The sequence below is a fragment of the Corvus brachyrhynchos genome, unplaced genomic scaffold (genome assembly GCF_000691975.1).
Source record: "Corvus brachyrhynchos isolate BGI_N302 unplaced genomic scaffold, ASM69197v1 scaffold68, whole genome shotgun sequence".
Classification (NCBI taxonomy): domain Eukaryota; kingdom Metazoa; phylum Chordata; class Aves; order Passeriformes; family Corvidae; genus Corvus; species Corvus brachyrhynchos.
In genome coordinates, this window is record NW_008240039.1 from 509519 (window position 1) to 526862 (window position 17344).

A 17344-nucleotide genomic window follows, 5' to 3' on the forward strand; every position below is an offset into this window, starting at 1 on the left:
CTGCCGCCGCACCGCGGCCCCGCGGCGTTGTGTCCGTGCGCGCCCCGCGGCGGCGCCCGCGTCCCCCGGGCCGTGAGGGGAGATGGGCGCTGGTGGCGAGCACAAAGCACGGACACCGAGTGATGTGCGGGAAAACGGACACTCGTGCTAAAAAAGGCTGGGATACAGCGTAATATGCGCGGCTTGTGGGCGGCCGCGGCTCGAGAGGCCGGGCAGGTGCGCTCCCGCTGTCGGAACGCGGTGTCTGAGGTAGCGAATTCCCCAGCTCCCGACCCAGTGTGATTCAGTGGGATTTGGAATCCTAAACTAGGCCTAAGGGTGATAGCTCAGAGGGGAGGGATTAGTTATCCTTCCTCCCTCTCTTCAAAACGTTTCTTGAGCAGCCCGAGTTATTTTTTTAGACCTCATAATGTGTATTTAGGAAAATGATTCAATTTAGTCAATGATGCTGTATTAACTCTCATACTTTCAATAATTTCATGCATATTCTCATAGCAAAATGTTATTTTTGTAGCAATAATTCAGATTTAAATTCCTCCTTATCATTAGTAACTTGGTAATTTCGGCTGTTAGAAACTTGCTCATGTTGAAGCTTATAAGCGTCTTAAAGAAAATCATGTTACGTGAGATGCCTTAATTACATATATTTAGTACACCATGATATACAAATTGCATTTAAGATGTTGAGAACATTCAGGACCTGAGATTTCTAGTTTCAGAACAAGGTTTATTTCTGTTCACAGCCTCCTGGCTATTAGCTATGTTAATCTCTACTGCGTCGCTTATGTTCCCCTTAAGGTTCAGATTTTTGGGAGAATTAGTTATTTTTTACTTTGTGTGGTGGAAAGTGATTATTCCCCCTTGCCAGTCTCATCTGCAGTTATGACAACAAATGTAGAAGCCAAAGAATACATGGCTGAACAGGAGGCTTAGGGAAATATTGCAGCAGAAACAACAAATCAAAAATAGGTGGCTTTCCTACGTCCTAGAAAATACCATTATTTGAACTTTGGAACACTTCCTATTGATGGGACAGATGATTTAATGGTGATTTTAGTGTGGTGTAACTGTGCTAACTTCTTCCTAGATCTATGCAGAATTAGGTCAGCTATTCTCTGCAAAGAAAAGGGCAAGAACACCTCAAAAAAACCCAAACCAGTTTCAAAATCTCCTGCAAATTGCCCGGATACTGGGTGCATGCTGTAACCCCCCACGGCAACAGACACTGTGATTAATTTTACTTCGGCAAAGTTTGTGTAGTGTCTCCTAGGAACAGCAGTTCCTGCATCAGTCTAATGCCCAAGTTTGGGGAGTGCTCACGCAGAACAGCTCCCGCATGTTAATTCTGTTGTTGGTCAGAGAGTCTTGAAAAAGCCTGCTAGAAACACTGCGAGAATATCAAGTTACATGACGGAAAACAGTAAGGTATAGAATTCAGCATTTTAGCTCAGTTTAATTAGAATGGTCTTCTCAAGATCATTTTTGAAAGCCAGATATCCTTGAGTAATTCAGAATTATCAAAAAATATCCTCAAGTGGAATTCCACTGTATTGTTCTGTGAATCCTGTTTTTAAAAAATTTGAGTCTATTTCCTTACAGGGAATGAACCATTCTTACTCTATCTTCTGACAACACCACACAGCCCTGAAAAGAGCAGAAACTTTCAATTCCCTGCAAGCATATGTGCACTTAAATCTAGAATTTAGATGTTCTTTTTCAAGAAAAGCCACAGGATGAAGAGTCTCAGCTCAAGAAAAGTGTCCTTGAGCATTACTACACCGGGAAAATGAACGTAGCAATTTCTTGCATTTATTAGTACAGAGAAACGCAGTTGGTTACCCCAACCACTAAGATACACCACCTAAACCAGGGAAGCCGGTTTAAATGCAGGGCAGAGGGCAGGTGTAAGCTCAGGGAGAAGGGCACAGTTACACTGTGCTACCATGCTCCTGGGGGCTGCTAGAGTAAATCCCTCGCTGACTGACAGCAGCGTTGTCATCCCACTATGAACAGCATTAGTGCCCTTGCTGCCAGCAGGGAAGAGCTGACGGAGATGTAAATTGGGCCATTACATAAGTATAAATTGTGATATAATAGAATCAATTGTCCTGAACTGTATTGCTACAGCATCAGCACTTGCCCCAGGAAGTTCTCTGTCTCTGGCGTAGAGCTAGAGGACAAGGAGAGACCAGTGATACAATATAACCTCAAAATTCCAAGGAAAGCACACTTGGTAACAGAGGTGTAAGTTAGCCATTGCTGGGGTAAGCCGTTCACAGCTCAGAGACGTTCATATTCTGCACACACGTGGACATGTCAAACCTAACTCCATCCACAGTTTCTGTGATCTCTAATATAAGGTCTCTGTATTGCAGTGAGGTTACAGTTGGATTGAAAAAGGTAAACGACGTATTAGTGAGGGGAAGTGCAATCACAAAAAACTACAGGTAGCATTAAATTAACTAAACTAACAACTGTCACACAACCTTTTGTGGGAGATTGATTCTTAATCCAGCTTCAGCTTTGCTTTTCAGCTACTCAAATGTCCACTATCCACTTAAAGACAGGGGTTTGATACACTTTTGTGGCAAGACACAATAGAACGGCACTTCAGCTGCTTGTACTAAAACACATTTCATCATTCTGCTCACGAATGCCGAATTTGGGAGAACACTTGTCTGAGCTCACACCTCTGAAATACTTGATATTAGTGCCCCAGATAAAATTGTTTTGGCCACTTATGTCAAGCCTTTGTGTCTTGTGTAATATCTGCATTGACAAGTTTTCAAATGATAGACGTATGCCATAATTAGACAAAACATTTCAGTAATGCACTTCGCTATTTATATTCCTCAGGTCAGAGTCTGACACAATGGCAGAATAAGTATAAATTCAGGTTCTGAAGGGCATTGTGTTGATTAAAACATCCAAAAATATTTCTATTTCCTCCTGTCAAAACCCAAAACTATAGAATTTTCATTTTATACTCATTTTATAGTCTGTCAATAGAAGTAATACATGATACTGACTCGCAGAAAAAAACCCCATAATGTGAAGCCATAGTTTAATCATCTCCAGTAAAAACACATATTCCCGACTGAACAGTTGTCATTCATCAATGTATAAACTTTGGGACATTTCTAGAGATTTCATGCAGTAATCCTTAATGATGAGAGGACAGTTGAACATGTCAGAGTTTTTCTTTCTATAGAAAGAAATCACCTCTTCACTAAAGAAGAGGTAATTTCTTCACACAGCTCACCACAACCTAGAACGCATCAGAACCTGTGCTGGGTTTGGATGCTTGAATGGCAGCCTGCAGGTAAAAGCAGAGCAGGCTTTGATCTGTGACTTATGAAGAGGAAAGAAGAGGGGGATTTGAATTTGTGGAAGGAGTGAAGATTATAACTATAAAACCAGTCAGTTTTTGCAGCAGTCCAGGCAGACAGAAGCTCTGGAACCTTCCTCCAATCCTTGGAGAAAAGAAATACCCATTCACACTGTAAGAGGAAGCACCACTAAAAAACCCACAAACAAACAAAAAAAACCCAGCCCACGATTGTACTTTCACATTTTATAATTTAGAGTTATTTGCACACCTAAAAGGTCAACACTGGATTCTGTATAACTTCACCAAAAATCCCCCTGGAGCTGTCACCAGCTGTCACAGAGCTATGAGTAGGTGCTCAGTGTCACCTGCTTGGGAACATTCTTGAGTTTAAAGTAGTACTGGTATCTGTGTGCACAGAAAATTTCCACATAATTTACTAAGTTATCTCCAGATCCTAAATCACTATCAACAAACCTGAACAAAGACACCCAATCACTTGTAATTTTTATATTTTCACTGACACTCTTACAAGAAAGACCAAGGAAACATTCTGTGCGAGTGTGTATCATTTATTGTAGTTCAAGAGAGTCAGGAATTGAACAGAAGACATGGCAAAAAACAAATAAAAGAAAAACAACCTTTTTTTTTCCAACTTAATTTTAAAACACTGTGGTTTCAAATCCTTTTTAAAAAGGAAATTCAAGTATCATATGCAGGGGGCAGTAATATAAAAATGTTTGTGAATTTTTTTTTTTTTTTTTAAAAACGTAATTCTACATTTCCTGCACCCTTTCTGCTTTGGTAAGGCCAAGCCATGGATACAAATTGGTACGCAACATAAAAAATGACCCCTGCCCCAAACTGCAGCCTCCAAGGATAAAAGTATCTGCTCTCTGCGGACAAGCTCCAATGGCTCAGAACTGTCAGTTAGCATAGATCTGCAGCATTGAAAGAATGTATTTTATTTTTTTTAAAGTCACTGAAATCCTGGTATTCCCAAGCATCTCATTCATGGCAGCTGTTTTAACATATTTCTATCTCAAGGCTTTTCACAAGTACCAGAGCATCTTGATCAACATAAAGGAAAGGGACATCTCACGGAAAGGAAATTAAAATCCATGTGTGAAGCCTTTGCTTTTTTGAAATTATGCTTGTGTCTAACACCAATTAAAAACCAAATAGGCAAATATGTGTAATATAAAAATACGATCCCAAGATGAACACTTTGTTGCAGGCACAGTTATCGCACAAAATATGTTCTTTTAAGGGCAGGGGAATGATTTTGATTTTCACAGGATTTGTATTTTTTTGCATTACAAAAGAAAAAGACAGCAGTGCAGGTTTGATGGGTGGAACAGAAAGAAAGGAAGGGAACGAGAAAAAAGTTACTTTAGCAGCAAAATGTCCAAAGTTCTAACCACAATCAAATTAACGGATATCTGGCGGTAAAAAACAAGGTTGAAGGGATGCTGCCCTGATCCATTCGTCTGCTAAAATAATTCAGCTGTAAAAACTCCAAAATGTGACATATTGAAGGACAGTTTGTAACATAACTTCCTAGCCTGTCCTCCATGTTATTGACCATCGTTATCACTTAAATATATGTACAAGAATTAAGCTGCTTTTCTCCTCGTCCACATGCTCCTGGTCACTACTGCAAGCCGGTGCCGTGGGCGTGCCAATCCTATCAACAGCTCCCAAGTGTATCTGCTCCACTCCTGCCAGAACAGCCCATGCCCTGCTCTGCCCATTGGTGGTGGCATGCACTGCAAGGGAATTTTTAATGGTCATTCTGCTTGTCTCTCATCCAGGCTTGGATTTGCTCTTTAAGTTCTGGCACTAGTAAGGTAAAAAAAAAAAAAGAGAAAAAAGAATGATTAAATTACTTGGTAATAGTACTATAAGAAAGTCCCTCATGACCAACAGCCATTTCTCATTTACATATCATCATGTTTTTCAGCCCATTAGTTATGAAAGCAAGGGTGTGAGGGTTTTTTCCCCTCAGAAAAAGGGAAAGCAGAAGGAATGAGCTTTTCTGTGCAAGCTGAGATGAAAGAACTGTTACCTCTACAGGGCCTCCACAGTGTCCTATGAAAGTACACACCTGCCCACAAATTGCTTCCCCCAGCCCCCATCCCAGGGCCAGCTGTCCCACGGTACCTGGTTCCAGCATATTTTCCGTCAGCGTCTGACGATTGAAAGGATCAGTGGAAGAGTTCAGCAGATGCCTCAGGATGATTGACCTGTCCATGATAGTTCCAGAGGGCAGCCTCACGGGGTCAGTCATCAGAGTGTCCATAAGTGGATCTGAGGGCACAAGGGTCTCCTCATTAAAGTGAGGAAAGAGCTACAAATTTTATCTCCCCATAAACCCACAGTACAGAACCACTACTCAGGGTCCCCAGTACACTGCTGAAGTTATAGAGAGTTAAATGGACATAAATCTTTATAGCACTTTCCCCTTTCTGACCTGGAACTAAGCATTCACTGCTGTCACCCTATTTTCAGACTGAGAGGAGGGGTTACTGTTTTCAAGTACATGTAAGCAAAGCATGGCTAGGACTGGACAGTACAATCTCAGGGAAAACCAAAGGAACTCTTAGCTCTGTATTTACTTAACTACATCATTGAAATACAGCAGGATGGAAGGCTTCATAAACAATATATAGTTTCTATTACCATACGGAATCAATGTAACAAACAAAATCCCTCTCTCCTAGATAGTGAGGATTTAGAAGACTCCACTTGCCTCTGAATTCATCCGGAGCATCGCTGTAATCAATCTCTGCACGGGCGTTCTTGGCAACAATTTCCTCCACTTTCTCTGCCAGCAGTTTGAATTTCTCTATTGCTATGGTAGATTTGATTCCAGCCTTCCTCATTTTGGAGATAACCTCCTCAAAGAGCTCTTTACTGTAGGACCTCTACAGGCAAAGCATAAAAAAACAACTTTGCTGAGTCGTAGTATCCATACATGCCATGCAAATACTAAAGATAATTAATGCATTTTTAAAACTGCAGAAGGAAGGATCAATGAAACCTCAACCTTACATCAAAGCAAACAGTATGTAGGTAGCACTCATCTAACACCAAAATGTCAACTTTGGGGTAGACTTAAGATTTTTTTTTTTTACTAGTCATCACCACTGTAGAACTGTTAAGGACCAAAAAAAACCAGGCAACATCACCTAAAGAAAGTGAGAAAGATGCTCAGAGAGGCTGACTATAATCATTAAGACTGTTCTTAGACAAAACATCTGTCTTGCCATTCTCCTGTCTGTATTCTTGTTCTCACAAGTCTTAGCTGAAAATACAGCACAAAATGATTTTTTTTTTTCTTGAAATTTCTTAACTTCTCTGATAATGTGCAGGGCAGTACTGGGAAAGAAGTGATTCTTTCTCCCAGTCCAAACAAGAACTAACATAAAACCCACCCCACAATGTTGCAAAAATAGCAAGACAGCTGAGAGAGAGTGAATGCTGGAGATTTGCCACCCAGTGCAGTAGGAATATCCAGAGAGACCAAATGCGACTGAAGCAAGCATTACTTTCATATGAAAAAGAAAGTTAGGGAAGGACTTTTGTAGCTGTCTGTGTTCTATAGAGACACCATTTTCTTTTAAGTTCACAATGTCATGTTTTCACATAAACCTTTTAATAAAAAGTGTTATTTACTTTACAGTGCAAGGTTGATATATATGACAAAACAAAACACACTAGGTCTCACAGATTTCTATTTCCCTTGGGATTTTTAAAGGGTTCAACACAGCCCCACTTCTTTCATCTGCACCACACTGCACCAAGAAATGCCATTCAGTACGCAGGACACACAGTGCCCACCCAAACTCCTTTCTCGTGCTCAGAGGGAACAGAACGATGGCAACACGCCCAGGGCTCTATAAACGTTTGCAGATTCCCTCTCCTACGTGCTGGGATTTGCAAATGGGACATGTCTCAAAATGCTTTAGAGAGATCCCGCCATGATCAAGCAACTTTTTGTTTGTTTTGTTTTTTCTCCCAATACCAGTAGCCATTAACCAACCGAACATTTCCTTGGTATTTCTTTCCTGTCACTGACAGTTTCCAAGAGACTGGTCACTCCCCCCACTCCTTTTTTATGAAGGGCCACTTTGTTAATTAAGCTTTTTTCCAGTTCTCATACCCACAGGCTTCCTTCTTTTGAATCCCTACGTCAGTCTGTGCATTTGCTGTGGCTGGCATGGATGAATGATGAATGATTTCATATATGCTGAATAGCACAAAAATATTCATTATGCACATGCAAATGCATATGGTCTGTTTCAGAAGCATTACTGGTATTATCTGCAATTATCAGAATTTAAATAACTACAGAAAAATGATCTTGAGCTACCCCAATACCTCTGCTTCACTAGACACGCAAACAGCTTCATGTGCTGTAAACCAGCTTCCACTAGCATCTCAAGTAGCTGCTGTGAACAATTTTTCCCCTCTATACTTTGAAAAGTTTGTATTATGAAACAAGGGCATGGACAGATGTGACTCAGTAGTTTGACAACTTTACAAGAACACAGAGCTAAGCAATAGCTTATCTTGCTCTGAATATTACCATGAGGAGTTCAAAGGTGTTGTTAATTGTCTCATACATGCTGCGCTTTGTCAGTTTATTACACAGCCATTTAATAAAGTGATTTCAGAGGGAATACAATTTGGAAACTGTCGATCTAGAGAATGAACTTTGATTTGTTAAAGGAGGCTCTTGGTCCCAGCTCTGCCTGTTTTGATGAGGAAAGGGGAGGGAGTCAAATCTCAGTGTGCCTCAGTTCTCCCACCTGCAAAGGGACAAAGTATTTCTGCTAATTTACAGTGAGTCTGTAGGAAATAAGCACATCATGCTCATGAAATTTCCCATGCATGTGAAGTGCTATGGATATTTATGTATGTTTACACGTTTGCAAAGCACTGGGAACACCCATCCACAAAGAGCAGACAGAATATGAACAGAGATGACCTGCTGGAAGAAAACAAACTGCAGGGATGTAAGACAAACTGGCTGGCAGCACACAAGCAAGATGAAACGCTTCTAGAATGTTCTGCGAAGTCCTGTTTGTCCACAGCGCTTTTGCCCTTCTCCTTCATCTTTCTGGAGCTCACCTGATCATCAGCAATTGCTTTAGCAAAGCGAGCACAATCCAGCTGCAGATAAATGTCAGTCAGTTGGTCCAACAGCTTCTTTGGTTCAAACCCGTATTTCTCTGGGTTTTCAACTTTCAGGTCACGGCACTTGGGGCCACACAGTTGCTGTAAGTTAAAGTTCAACATAGCAGCCAGTCGTGGTCCAAGTTCCTATGAGAGCAAAGTAAAACACAGATCACAGTGTGAAGGCAGTGATAAAGATTATCGCTAGATTTGCACACAGCAAGATCAGGAATTATTAACTAATAAAATTTTCATTTGGTAGGCTTGCAGGAAGTATCTGTTCTTTATGCATGTTTGCCATTAAAAAATGTCATGCAAACAGTTGCTGTCTGGAAGGATCACACCATCTCAGTGACTCAGGTAATGCTCTCAACAGCAATTAGATTTTAATGAGATGGAGAAAGGGGAAGAGAATGGAGACTAAGTGCTACCAAACATTTCCAGGTTACTATCCAGAGATGTTAGAGAAGCAGGGAACCAACTTAAATCTGAGCAGGACTTACAGGTCTGAGAAAAGGCTTTTGGACCTGCTTGGTAAGGATATGGAACATATCAACAGTTTCTGTTGCCAGGGCAAGATATGAACGGGACACACGCTCATCCTGAGCCAGCTGCGACTGCCGGGCCTGTTGCTGATCCTACAAAATAAACACAGAGTGGTTACAATTCCAAGGAATTTCCTGCATGACCATTCATCAAAACCTTACAGCCACATTCCTAAGGGGATCTAGACAAAAGGACAGACAGTAATTCAAATACAGATGTGGGAAATCTTTTAATCTAAGGTACAGCTGCTCACTTTTATCACCTACTACTAATGTCTACACCAATTTTCCAGAATTCTGCAACACTAAAGAAGGAATGCAAACAGCATAACGAGCCCCCGTGGTTATTGAGTCTGTTTACACCCTCTAACTGCTCCTCACAGCTGCAGAACTGGATTATGCTTCCTTTCCATCCAAATGCCAATACTTCAAAACGAGCTTGGGATCTGAGAGTCAAATGAGGTTCTCTCTAATTTATGCACCATCATAAATAATAAACACTCCCCAGTGGAACAATCTGTAGATGATGTACCAGCTCATTTTGTAACTACAGTAATGGCTTTACCTTGCTGGTAGGCAGAGACAGGAAGAAAGGCTTCAGAAGAGCAAACCAGAATACATTTAACAAAGATCTTTATAGCTTTTCCTTTTGTACTTTTTCTTTTTTTAAATCAATAACCTTAAAATAGAAATACCTGACATTGGTGGGTCAACACACACAATTACTGTCTAATCAGGCCAAGCTCTGAGGTACAGGATTATAATTGTCTGCATCGAATCTACCAAGGACCAATGCATTAACAGAATAAAAGCTTCTATTCCTTGAAGTCAATTCAACTGGCGAGCATCTTCCCAAACCTCCTTCAGGAAGGTTAAAGTCTCGGTTTCTCCACTTAGAATTAAGTGCAGAGTAATTTGAAACTTTATACTATATCCACTTCACACCACTCTCTTTGCCAGCCACAACATAACTAGGCAGAATGATGGTTTTTGCAGAGTGTGATCCAGAGTGACCATGGCCATACTGGCAGCAAGAAAAAGCATCGACAACTGCTTCTCATAAGCAGCTCTTTGGTGCTGCCCCTTATAAAAAAGTTTTTTTAGTGGTCTTGTATTGGAGAATTAAAAATAAGTAAAGGGCACTTTGAAAAACAGCTCTGTTCACCCTGGGCAGCAGGTCCCATTGCTCTTTATTCTTCATCTCCTCTTGCACTTCATGGATACGTTTTAGGGACTCCAGACTCTCATCCAGCAAGAAAGTTGTGTCATTTATCAGCATGTTGATGTAGCGAACAAACTGCTTCCCAGAGCTGAAAACATCGAAACACAGGTATCACGGCAGAGCAGGTGGGTGTGCAGAGCAGACTGCAACCCCAGAAACACTCCTGCACTGTATATTTCCAACAACGATCCCATTCCCCAAGCCAAGTTGATTGTGGTGTCCAGAGCTCAGTTTAGAAACACTCCAGTTCTACTGGAAGGGGTTGCCATGTAAGATACAATGGAAAGCAGCATCACCCATTCCCAATGGCAGTGACCTCCTCAGGTCCCTGCCTGAGCAGCCTGCACAACAGGAAGCAGCCTGAGACAACCTCTTACTCACTTGAACTCTTCCATAAATGTACCATGGTGAGCTATATTCTGCCAGAGGCTTTTGAAAATGGTGCTGATGTGGTAGCGGATTGTAAACTTGTCATAGAATTCGCTAGTGGCTCCGGTATGCTCCACATCTGGAAAAGACAACAGATCCCAAAACATTCCCACCAGGATTCACTGGCAAAAGACCTCTCCCTACTGCCTCCAATGTTATGAGCTTGAAGCACGCACAGAAACTTTAAGAGATGAAATTCAATTCCCGTTCAGAAGTCTCCATCTTAACTCCCATTAAAAGAAGCAGCCCTATACATTTTCTAATCTAGACCCAACCTCATTTCTGAAGAAAAACCCTGAGAAACCAAAACATTCTGCTCTATTCAACTCTGATCTTCATCCCACAGCCTAAAATCTCACTAAAAAAACTGGGTATGCTACAAAAATACTTGTTTTTGTTATGGGTGCAAAAACTCTTCTGAAACACCCAAATCTACAGACTAGCAAAACTACAATGAGGAGTTTTAAAATCCCAATATTCCTTTAGAAGCAAAGCAAAAGCTTTAATTTTGGAATCTAAAGATCACAAAAACAATTGTCCCATCAATTCACACTGCTGGACTTGTCAGTGCACAACAGCTTGTGAAAGGACTGGAATGCTTAAGGTTCCATCTAATGCTATTTCCCCCCATTTCTGAGCAATAAAGCCTCATCTTCACAAGACTCAAGATCTATCTGGGGGGTTTTTTTTGTTTGTTTGGGTTTTTTTGGTTTGGTTTGTTTGGGTTTTTTAATAGTTACAACAGCTAATACAGCCTTTGGCCTTAGAATACTATTGTGCACTCAGTGATCCACAGACAGAGCACTTACCTGTGTAAAACTTCATCAAGGAGGGGACTAACAACTTAGTGGAGAGAGGGTGATTCTCAATCATTTCAAAGAACTTCTGTGTCCGGGGCTGAACAGCTGGATTTGTCATGAACATCACTTCCACCAGCTTGGCTACTAAATAAGGATTTCGGATGTAGTTCTGGTTGCACAGCATCACAACAAGGAACATCACTATGTCCTGAGTACAGGGCTCATACAGCACCTGAGGAGCATATCTGGAAACAAGGAGAGAAGGAAAAACTAAATGAAAAAACGCCAACCCCTAATGTTCTACTTCTTAAGCTATGGCTTTTTAAAAATATTATTCTAGTGATGATTTAACATATCAGAAGATCAAAAGGTCTCACTGAAAACCATAAAGAAAATTCCTGGGGAGAGAACCAAAGAACTTTCTACTTTCTTCCAAGATAAATCTAGGTTAGAAGGGACTGTGGAGCCATCTATGCATTATAGCTGCAGCAATGCTGCCATGCCATAACCTTATGGCTGCTGTTAACAACCAGAACATCAACTGCAGATAAGTTAGAAAACTACTTTTCCACCCTACATTTATGCATGTGCCACCTGCTAATGGGGAAAGTGGTAGTACAAGTTACCTTCAAATATAACTTTACTTACTGTACAATAAAAAATAAAAATTCAGCAACATCTTCCACGTAAAACTCTGGCAATGCTGCAAATACTTTCGGAACCTCAGGAGTTAAAGGCAATTTTACGCTGTAAAGCAAAAGAGACAACAAACAGGACAGTAAACCAGCAACGTTAAGCAGGAAGTGGCACGTGCTTCCTTATGGAACTCTTCTATGGGAGCCCTTTATAAAAATTTGAAACTGACTTTTTTAAAAAGCTCATGTCAGTACTTCAAGGGTACCAAACACACCTGAGGGAGCCCCCCAAAACCCAACTGAACATTAGACTCTGAGTAACACACATATTCCATGCAAGGATGTACATCACCGACCACGTAATGCAGATGCTGTAAGTAAAAATAATTCTAGAACTGCTAAATTCAGTAAGCAATCTAACACGATCTGAAATATCTTTGATACCACTTACACAGATCAACCTGACACTCACTTGGGATAGGCAGGGTCAAGAATGCGAAGCATCAGCTGAATCACCATGCCATAGAAATTCAGGCATCTCCTGAGGAAGTTTTCATCCAGCAAACCAGCATCTGCACAAGCCTTGCACCTCACCAGTTTCTGCAGAACATGCACACAAAAACTAATCCAGGGCAAGACAACATAAAGGAATGTGAAGCCTCTCCAAGACAATCAATACATCTGAGAATCACAACAATTATACAGTGGTCTTTTCTTACAATACACTCTTATTTCAAGAAAACAGGGCACATAAGCCCCAACACAGCAAGTAAAATATAATTTAGAGTTGCAGGGACAGATGTGCCCTTCACAAGCTTTATGGGAACAATGAAAGAGGTAACAAAGGTATCAAAGTGGGAAAATGTGTGATTAAAGCCATTTTGGTCTACAGCTCAAAAAATTTGTGCCAATTTCCATGAGGAAGATCTGAGCAGAACAGGCCTTCAAAAAACAGAGCACCCCAGTTTACTCATCTTTGCAGGAACTCTGTGTGAGATCAGTGACTTGAGAGTCCCTGCTTGTGCATGGACTGTGCACACACAGCTGAACAAAGCACAGTCCCTTTGCTTGGTGTCTCTCCAATTAAAAAACACAGAATTTTCCTATTGGTGTTACTTTGAATCTTAAATTCACCATTGATGTTATATTGTATCACAACCACCATCTAGTGCAGCACTCACAGGGGTCAGAGGTTCAAACCCACCATTTTCAAGCAGCATCAGAGAGAAGTTGTACTTAAACATTAGGACACAAAGTCAATACACAGGCTACCAAAGCGTTTAGTTGAGAACTGAATCACTTACAAACCTTAAGCTGTGTCTTGCACCGTTTCAGCATCTCTCGATGCCTGGTGGCCAGAGGAGAATCCTTCCACTGACTTTCATTGTTTTTCAAATCTTCAACAGTCCTGAAAACCAGATGCAGGAACTGGTTATCATGACAGAGGGGAAATGTGCTGCCAGCACAAGGCATTTAACTGACTTATCTGCTAAAAACCAAGGGACTATGGACAAGTGGGGAAAAAAGCTGATCATCTTCAAAGAAATTACCCATCATCATAACATGAAAAATAAGTTGCTTTTGTAAATGCAGACTGAACATCTGCACAGCCAGAACTCAGAGGCACCACATACACTAGCTCCAACACCCATGACTGTCAGACACACCAAAGGGATGAAACACAAGGGCTCTATCTTGCTTGATAAACTAATTTTCTCCACTGTATTTAAAAAAAAAACTGCTTTTTTTTCACACTGAAGTCTATGGTCACTCTAAAGTAAGGTTAATAGGATGCCATGAAAATTAAACCTTAACACAAGGAAAGGATGGTTCAGTTAATGAGACAGAGAGTTTATTCCTCTTCTAGTATCAAAAAGGAAAATGGAAGACAAAATCAGCCAAGGAAAGAAAAAGGTGGCCAACAGAAAGTCTTGTTAGAAAGAAGAATGTTGCAGGTCTATATCCTGTGTATCTTCCCCCTTTCTACTACTGCAAATGATTTCTCTGAATTTTGTTCTACACTTCTCATGCTCCACTCCCAAGAAAACTCAGGCTTGTAGAGGAGTTCAGTACGCGAATAGTCCGCAGTCTCCCTGTTGGTATAAGGACCACAAAATATTCAGGTTGATATTCCTTCCCTTCCTTACCCATCATCTTACGCCACCCCACAGAAAGAGAACTTAAATGTACATTACACACACTATTTGCATTTAAAAAATTCTACATATTCCCATATCTTAATCCTTTTTAGGAAGTGCAGCTGATTAGAACAAAACTCATACACTGAACTGCATGAATACAGTCCCTTTTCATCCCTTCTCTAAACACAAATTCTCTTCCACATCAATCTCTGCCTACAGCAGACAAATATCCAGTGTAATTTCTTTACTAACAAGATCTAAAGACATTTCCCAGTGTTGCAAGCAACTAAGCAATTCATGGAAAATGCTGAAGCCTAAGCTCCTACTGCTGTCAGTAAAGCCAAGAGCTCTACACTCTGCACCGTTGGATGGGGACTGCTGCATCAGCAACTCCTGTAAAACAATTCTAAATAAGGAAAAAGCAGCAATTCCTTTTTCAAGCCAACATATGGCTTTTTTACAAGTAATCCACATGCTGTTCATAGGAAAATAGTTTTTCCTTTAACATATACTGACTCTCCCTGCTCTGCTCTCTGCTACTTCCCAGGTTCTTGGCCTGCATGTGCTTTAAAAATTAAATCATTTCAAATGCAGTCCAAAAATCCTGTAATGAACTCATGGCATTACTGCCAAGGAACATGTACCAAAATGCAATGAGTGCAATAATAAACAATGGAAAATACTGATGATACAAAAATCTGTTCTAATTTTAACAGAGCATTCTTCACGGTTTAGCAACTGTAAAAGTCTATTTGAGTTTATGCCAAGAGAAATGGAAAACAGGAGTATGTTCATGTTAGCATCATAATGTATTTATCATTTTTAAAACAGTAAACCATATGCTGAATTACATGTACAATAATATTAAGAGTTGTACAACAATATTAAGAGCTCACTGCTGAAGGCTTCTCTCCCCCCTGTCCCAAGAGTATGGCAAATTTCCCTGTCTCAGAAGCTGAGGGGGAAAAGGTAAATATCTTCTGGGATGTTCAAAACAGCTCAGGCACAACTCACAACGCCTTGTTTCTGAAATCACAAGTCACCTCCACAGTGACCTGATTATTTATCAGACACGTAACCTGACATGCATTCCTCCAGCTCTGACAGAGAGCCTGAGGCACTGATGCCCACATCCCACCAACCACACCACAGATCAGTTATAATGAACAGTGTTAAGTAGTGTCATGAATCCTAAAATGTTCTGAAGAGAGTTATCTTTTAAATAGAATGGTCTTCTCACCAACTTGAGCTGCCTTGTGTAACCAACACCCTCCATCTCACTATTATATGAACTCCTGATTCAAGCCACAGTCCTCAACACACCCAAAAATCCCCAAGGGCCAAAAGCAGCAGGGCAACAGAAAAGCTGAGGTGTTCTGTACTCAGCGACAGTTTCACCTAAATTGTCATTGTGATTTCATGTAGTTTATCAGACTTGCTGCCGTGGTGAGAGGGGGACACCGGGAGCCTGCCAGGACCCTCAGCCACACCCAAACCCCCGGCTGCAAACCTGTTGAGCTCCCGGATGGCCCGCAGTCTCCGGATGTACCGACGGCAGCTGGGCAGGATGGAGAGGTGATGGGCGTGCAGGGTGAGGAAGAAACATTCCGTGGGGAATTTCGGCTCAGAAAATGGAGACGGATCCCTGTCTAAAAAACAAAAAAGAAGTAGAGGTGAATAAATTAAAAAATGAACTGTCTTATCTAGGGTGAGACCTTGAATTCAACTTTCTTTAAAACAAGGAAAAGCAGATAGCATCAAGAAAAGGGATTTAGGAAAAGGGAATTCTTTGCTGGAATCAAGTACTTCCATGTACCTCCATATCAGAAGGCACAGTAATGCTTAACATATCTCAGTAAGAGTACTAACAAAGTTCAGCAATCCAGGCTGCAACCTCCTCCATTGTTGCTTTCACTCTTGTCTCATCTGTGGGAAGCTCGATTCGACACCTGGGATGGAATATGTACATGGGATCAACCGTTTCCAGCTTTATCTTCGTACTTAGTTGCTGCAGTACCCAGAGGAAGTTGAGCATGAAGCCATCTGTAGACACCAAACGATCATCTGTCTGTGGGGTGAGAAAGCAAAGGGCTGAAGACATGAGCTGAGAAGTACAGGGGGACAGTCTTCAATAAATGAATTATGCAAGTTCAAGAAAGGGGAGAAATTATGAAGACCGTGGCTGTGCGTAAGGAGACTTGTGGCAATGGGAAGGTCAGTTACTAACTTACATATCCCTCCCTATGGTTCAAGTAGTCACTGAAGAACATTAAGCAAACACGTAAAAACAAGCAGAAAGTAATCTACAAAATTAAAAGAGCTTAAAAGGGCCTCTTTCAAGAATGGTCTGCCACTGATATAGACAACAACAAAGAGTTTCAAATAGTTGCTGAGCTTCGGTTCCTAAGTTTTATCTTAAGTGTAGTTTCTATTACTTCTTCACTGTAATTTCACAGAAATATTTCTAGTAATGGTTCCAAATGTTTGCTTTTGAAAAGGAAATGTGGAGACAACAATGAACAGCTTCAGTTCATGCACAGATTTTATCACAGGAAACAAGGGCAATGCATTGGTTAAACAATGCCAAAATCCCATCCCTGTGGTTTCACTGGAGCCAGGCCATTCCGTATCTGCCCTGCTCCTTTTACAGACACCATACAAAGCCCAGCACTTTACCAGCTGGGAAAGCAGTGTGTTAAACAGTCAGTTGGAATGGTGCCCTCAGAAATGGGGCAGGGCAAGTACAAAGCTTTGAACATGTAATCTAGAAGCTCTGTTAATGAAGCGACATCTCAGTTCTAAGAGAGGAAGTAAACTGCTAAAATAGGTAAAACAGATTAATTTCAGAAATGGAAAATGTATTGAAACGGACAGAGACAGAAGACAGGACTTCTTGCCTGTGGCAGCAGGCACTCAAAATTCTTTTGTCCTCCATTCCAGACCACCACTGCATGAGCCATCTAGGGCTACTTGTGGATGGATGAATCAGAGGAAGAGCATTTCCCTTTATTTACCTGCATTTGGGCCTTCTTCAAGTTGGCATTGACCACAGCTGCCATGTAG

At 41.1% G+C, this 17344-nt stretch overlaps 1 protein-coding gene across 1 annotated transcript in view; it reads right to left on the reverse strand.

Annotated features, from left to right (window-relative positions):
* Positions 1-3884: 3884 nt before the first annotated feature.
* The window catches only part of UBE4B (ubiquitination factor E4B), a gene marked incomplete at its 5' end in the record, with an annotated part of 31797 nt that continues 18337 nt past the window's right edge, over positions 3885-17344 (reverse strand). Inside the window, 14 exons of the mRNA XM_017743962.1 lie at positions 3885-5170; positions 5492-5638; positions 6081-6255; positions 8465-8656; positions 9013-9147; positions 10220-10364; positions 10658-10784; positions 11515-11750; positions 12154-12252; positions 12613-12740; positions 13449-13548; positions 15792-15930; positions 16151-16349; positions 17296-17342. Of these exons, the coding sequence (XP_017599451.1) occupies positions 5112-5170; positions 5492-5638; positions 6081-6255; positions 8465-8656; positions 9013-9147; positions 10220-10364; positions 10658-10784; positions 11515-11750; positions 12154-12252; positions 12613-12740; positions 13449-13548; positions 15792-15930; positions 16151-16349; positions 17296-17342 (1928 nt within the window). The remainder of the gene's footprint in view (positions 5171-5491; positions 5639-6080; positions 6256-8464; positions 8657-9012; positions 9148-10219; positions 10365-10657; positions 10785-11514; positions 11751-12153; positions 12253-12612; positions 12741-13448; positions 13549-15791; positions 15931-16150; positions 16350-17295; positions 17343-17344) is intronic.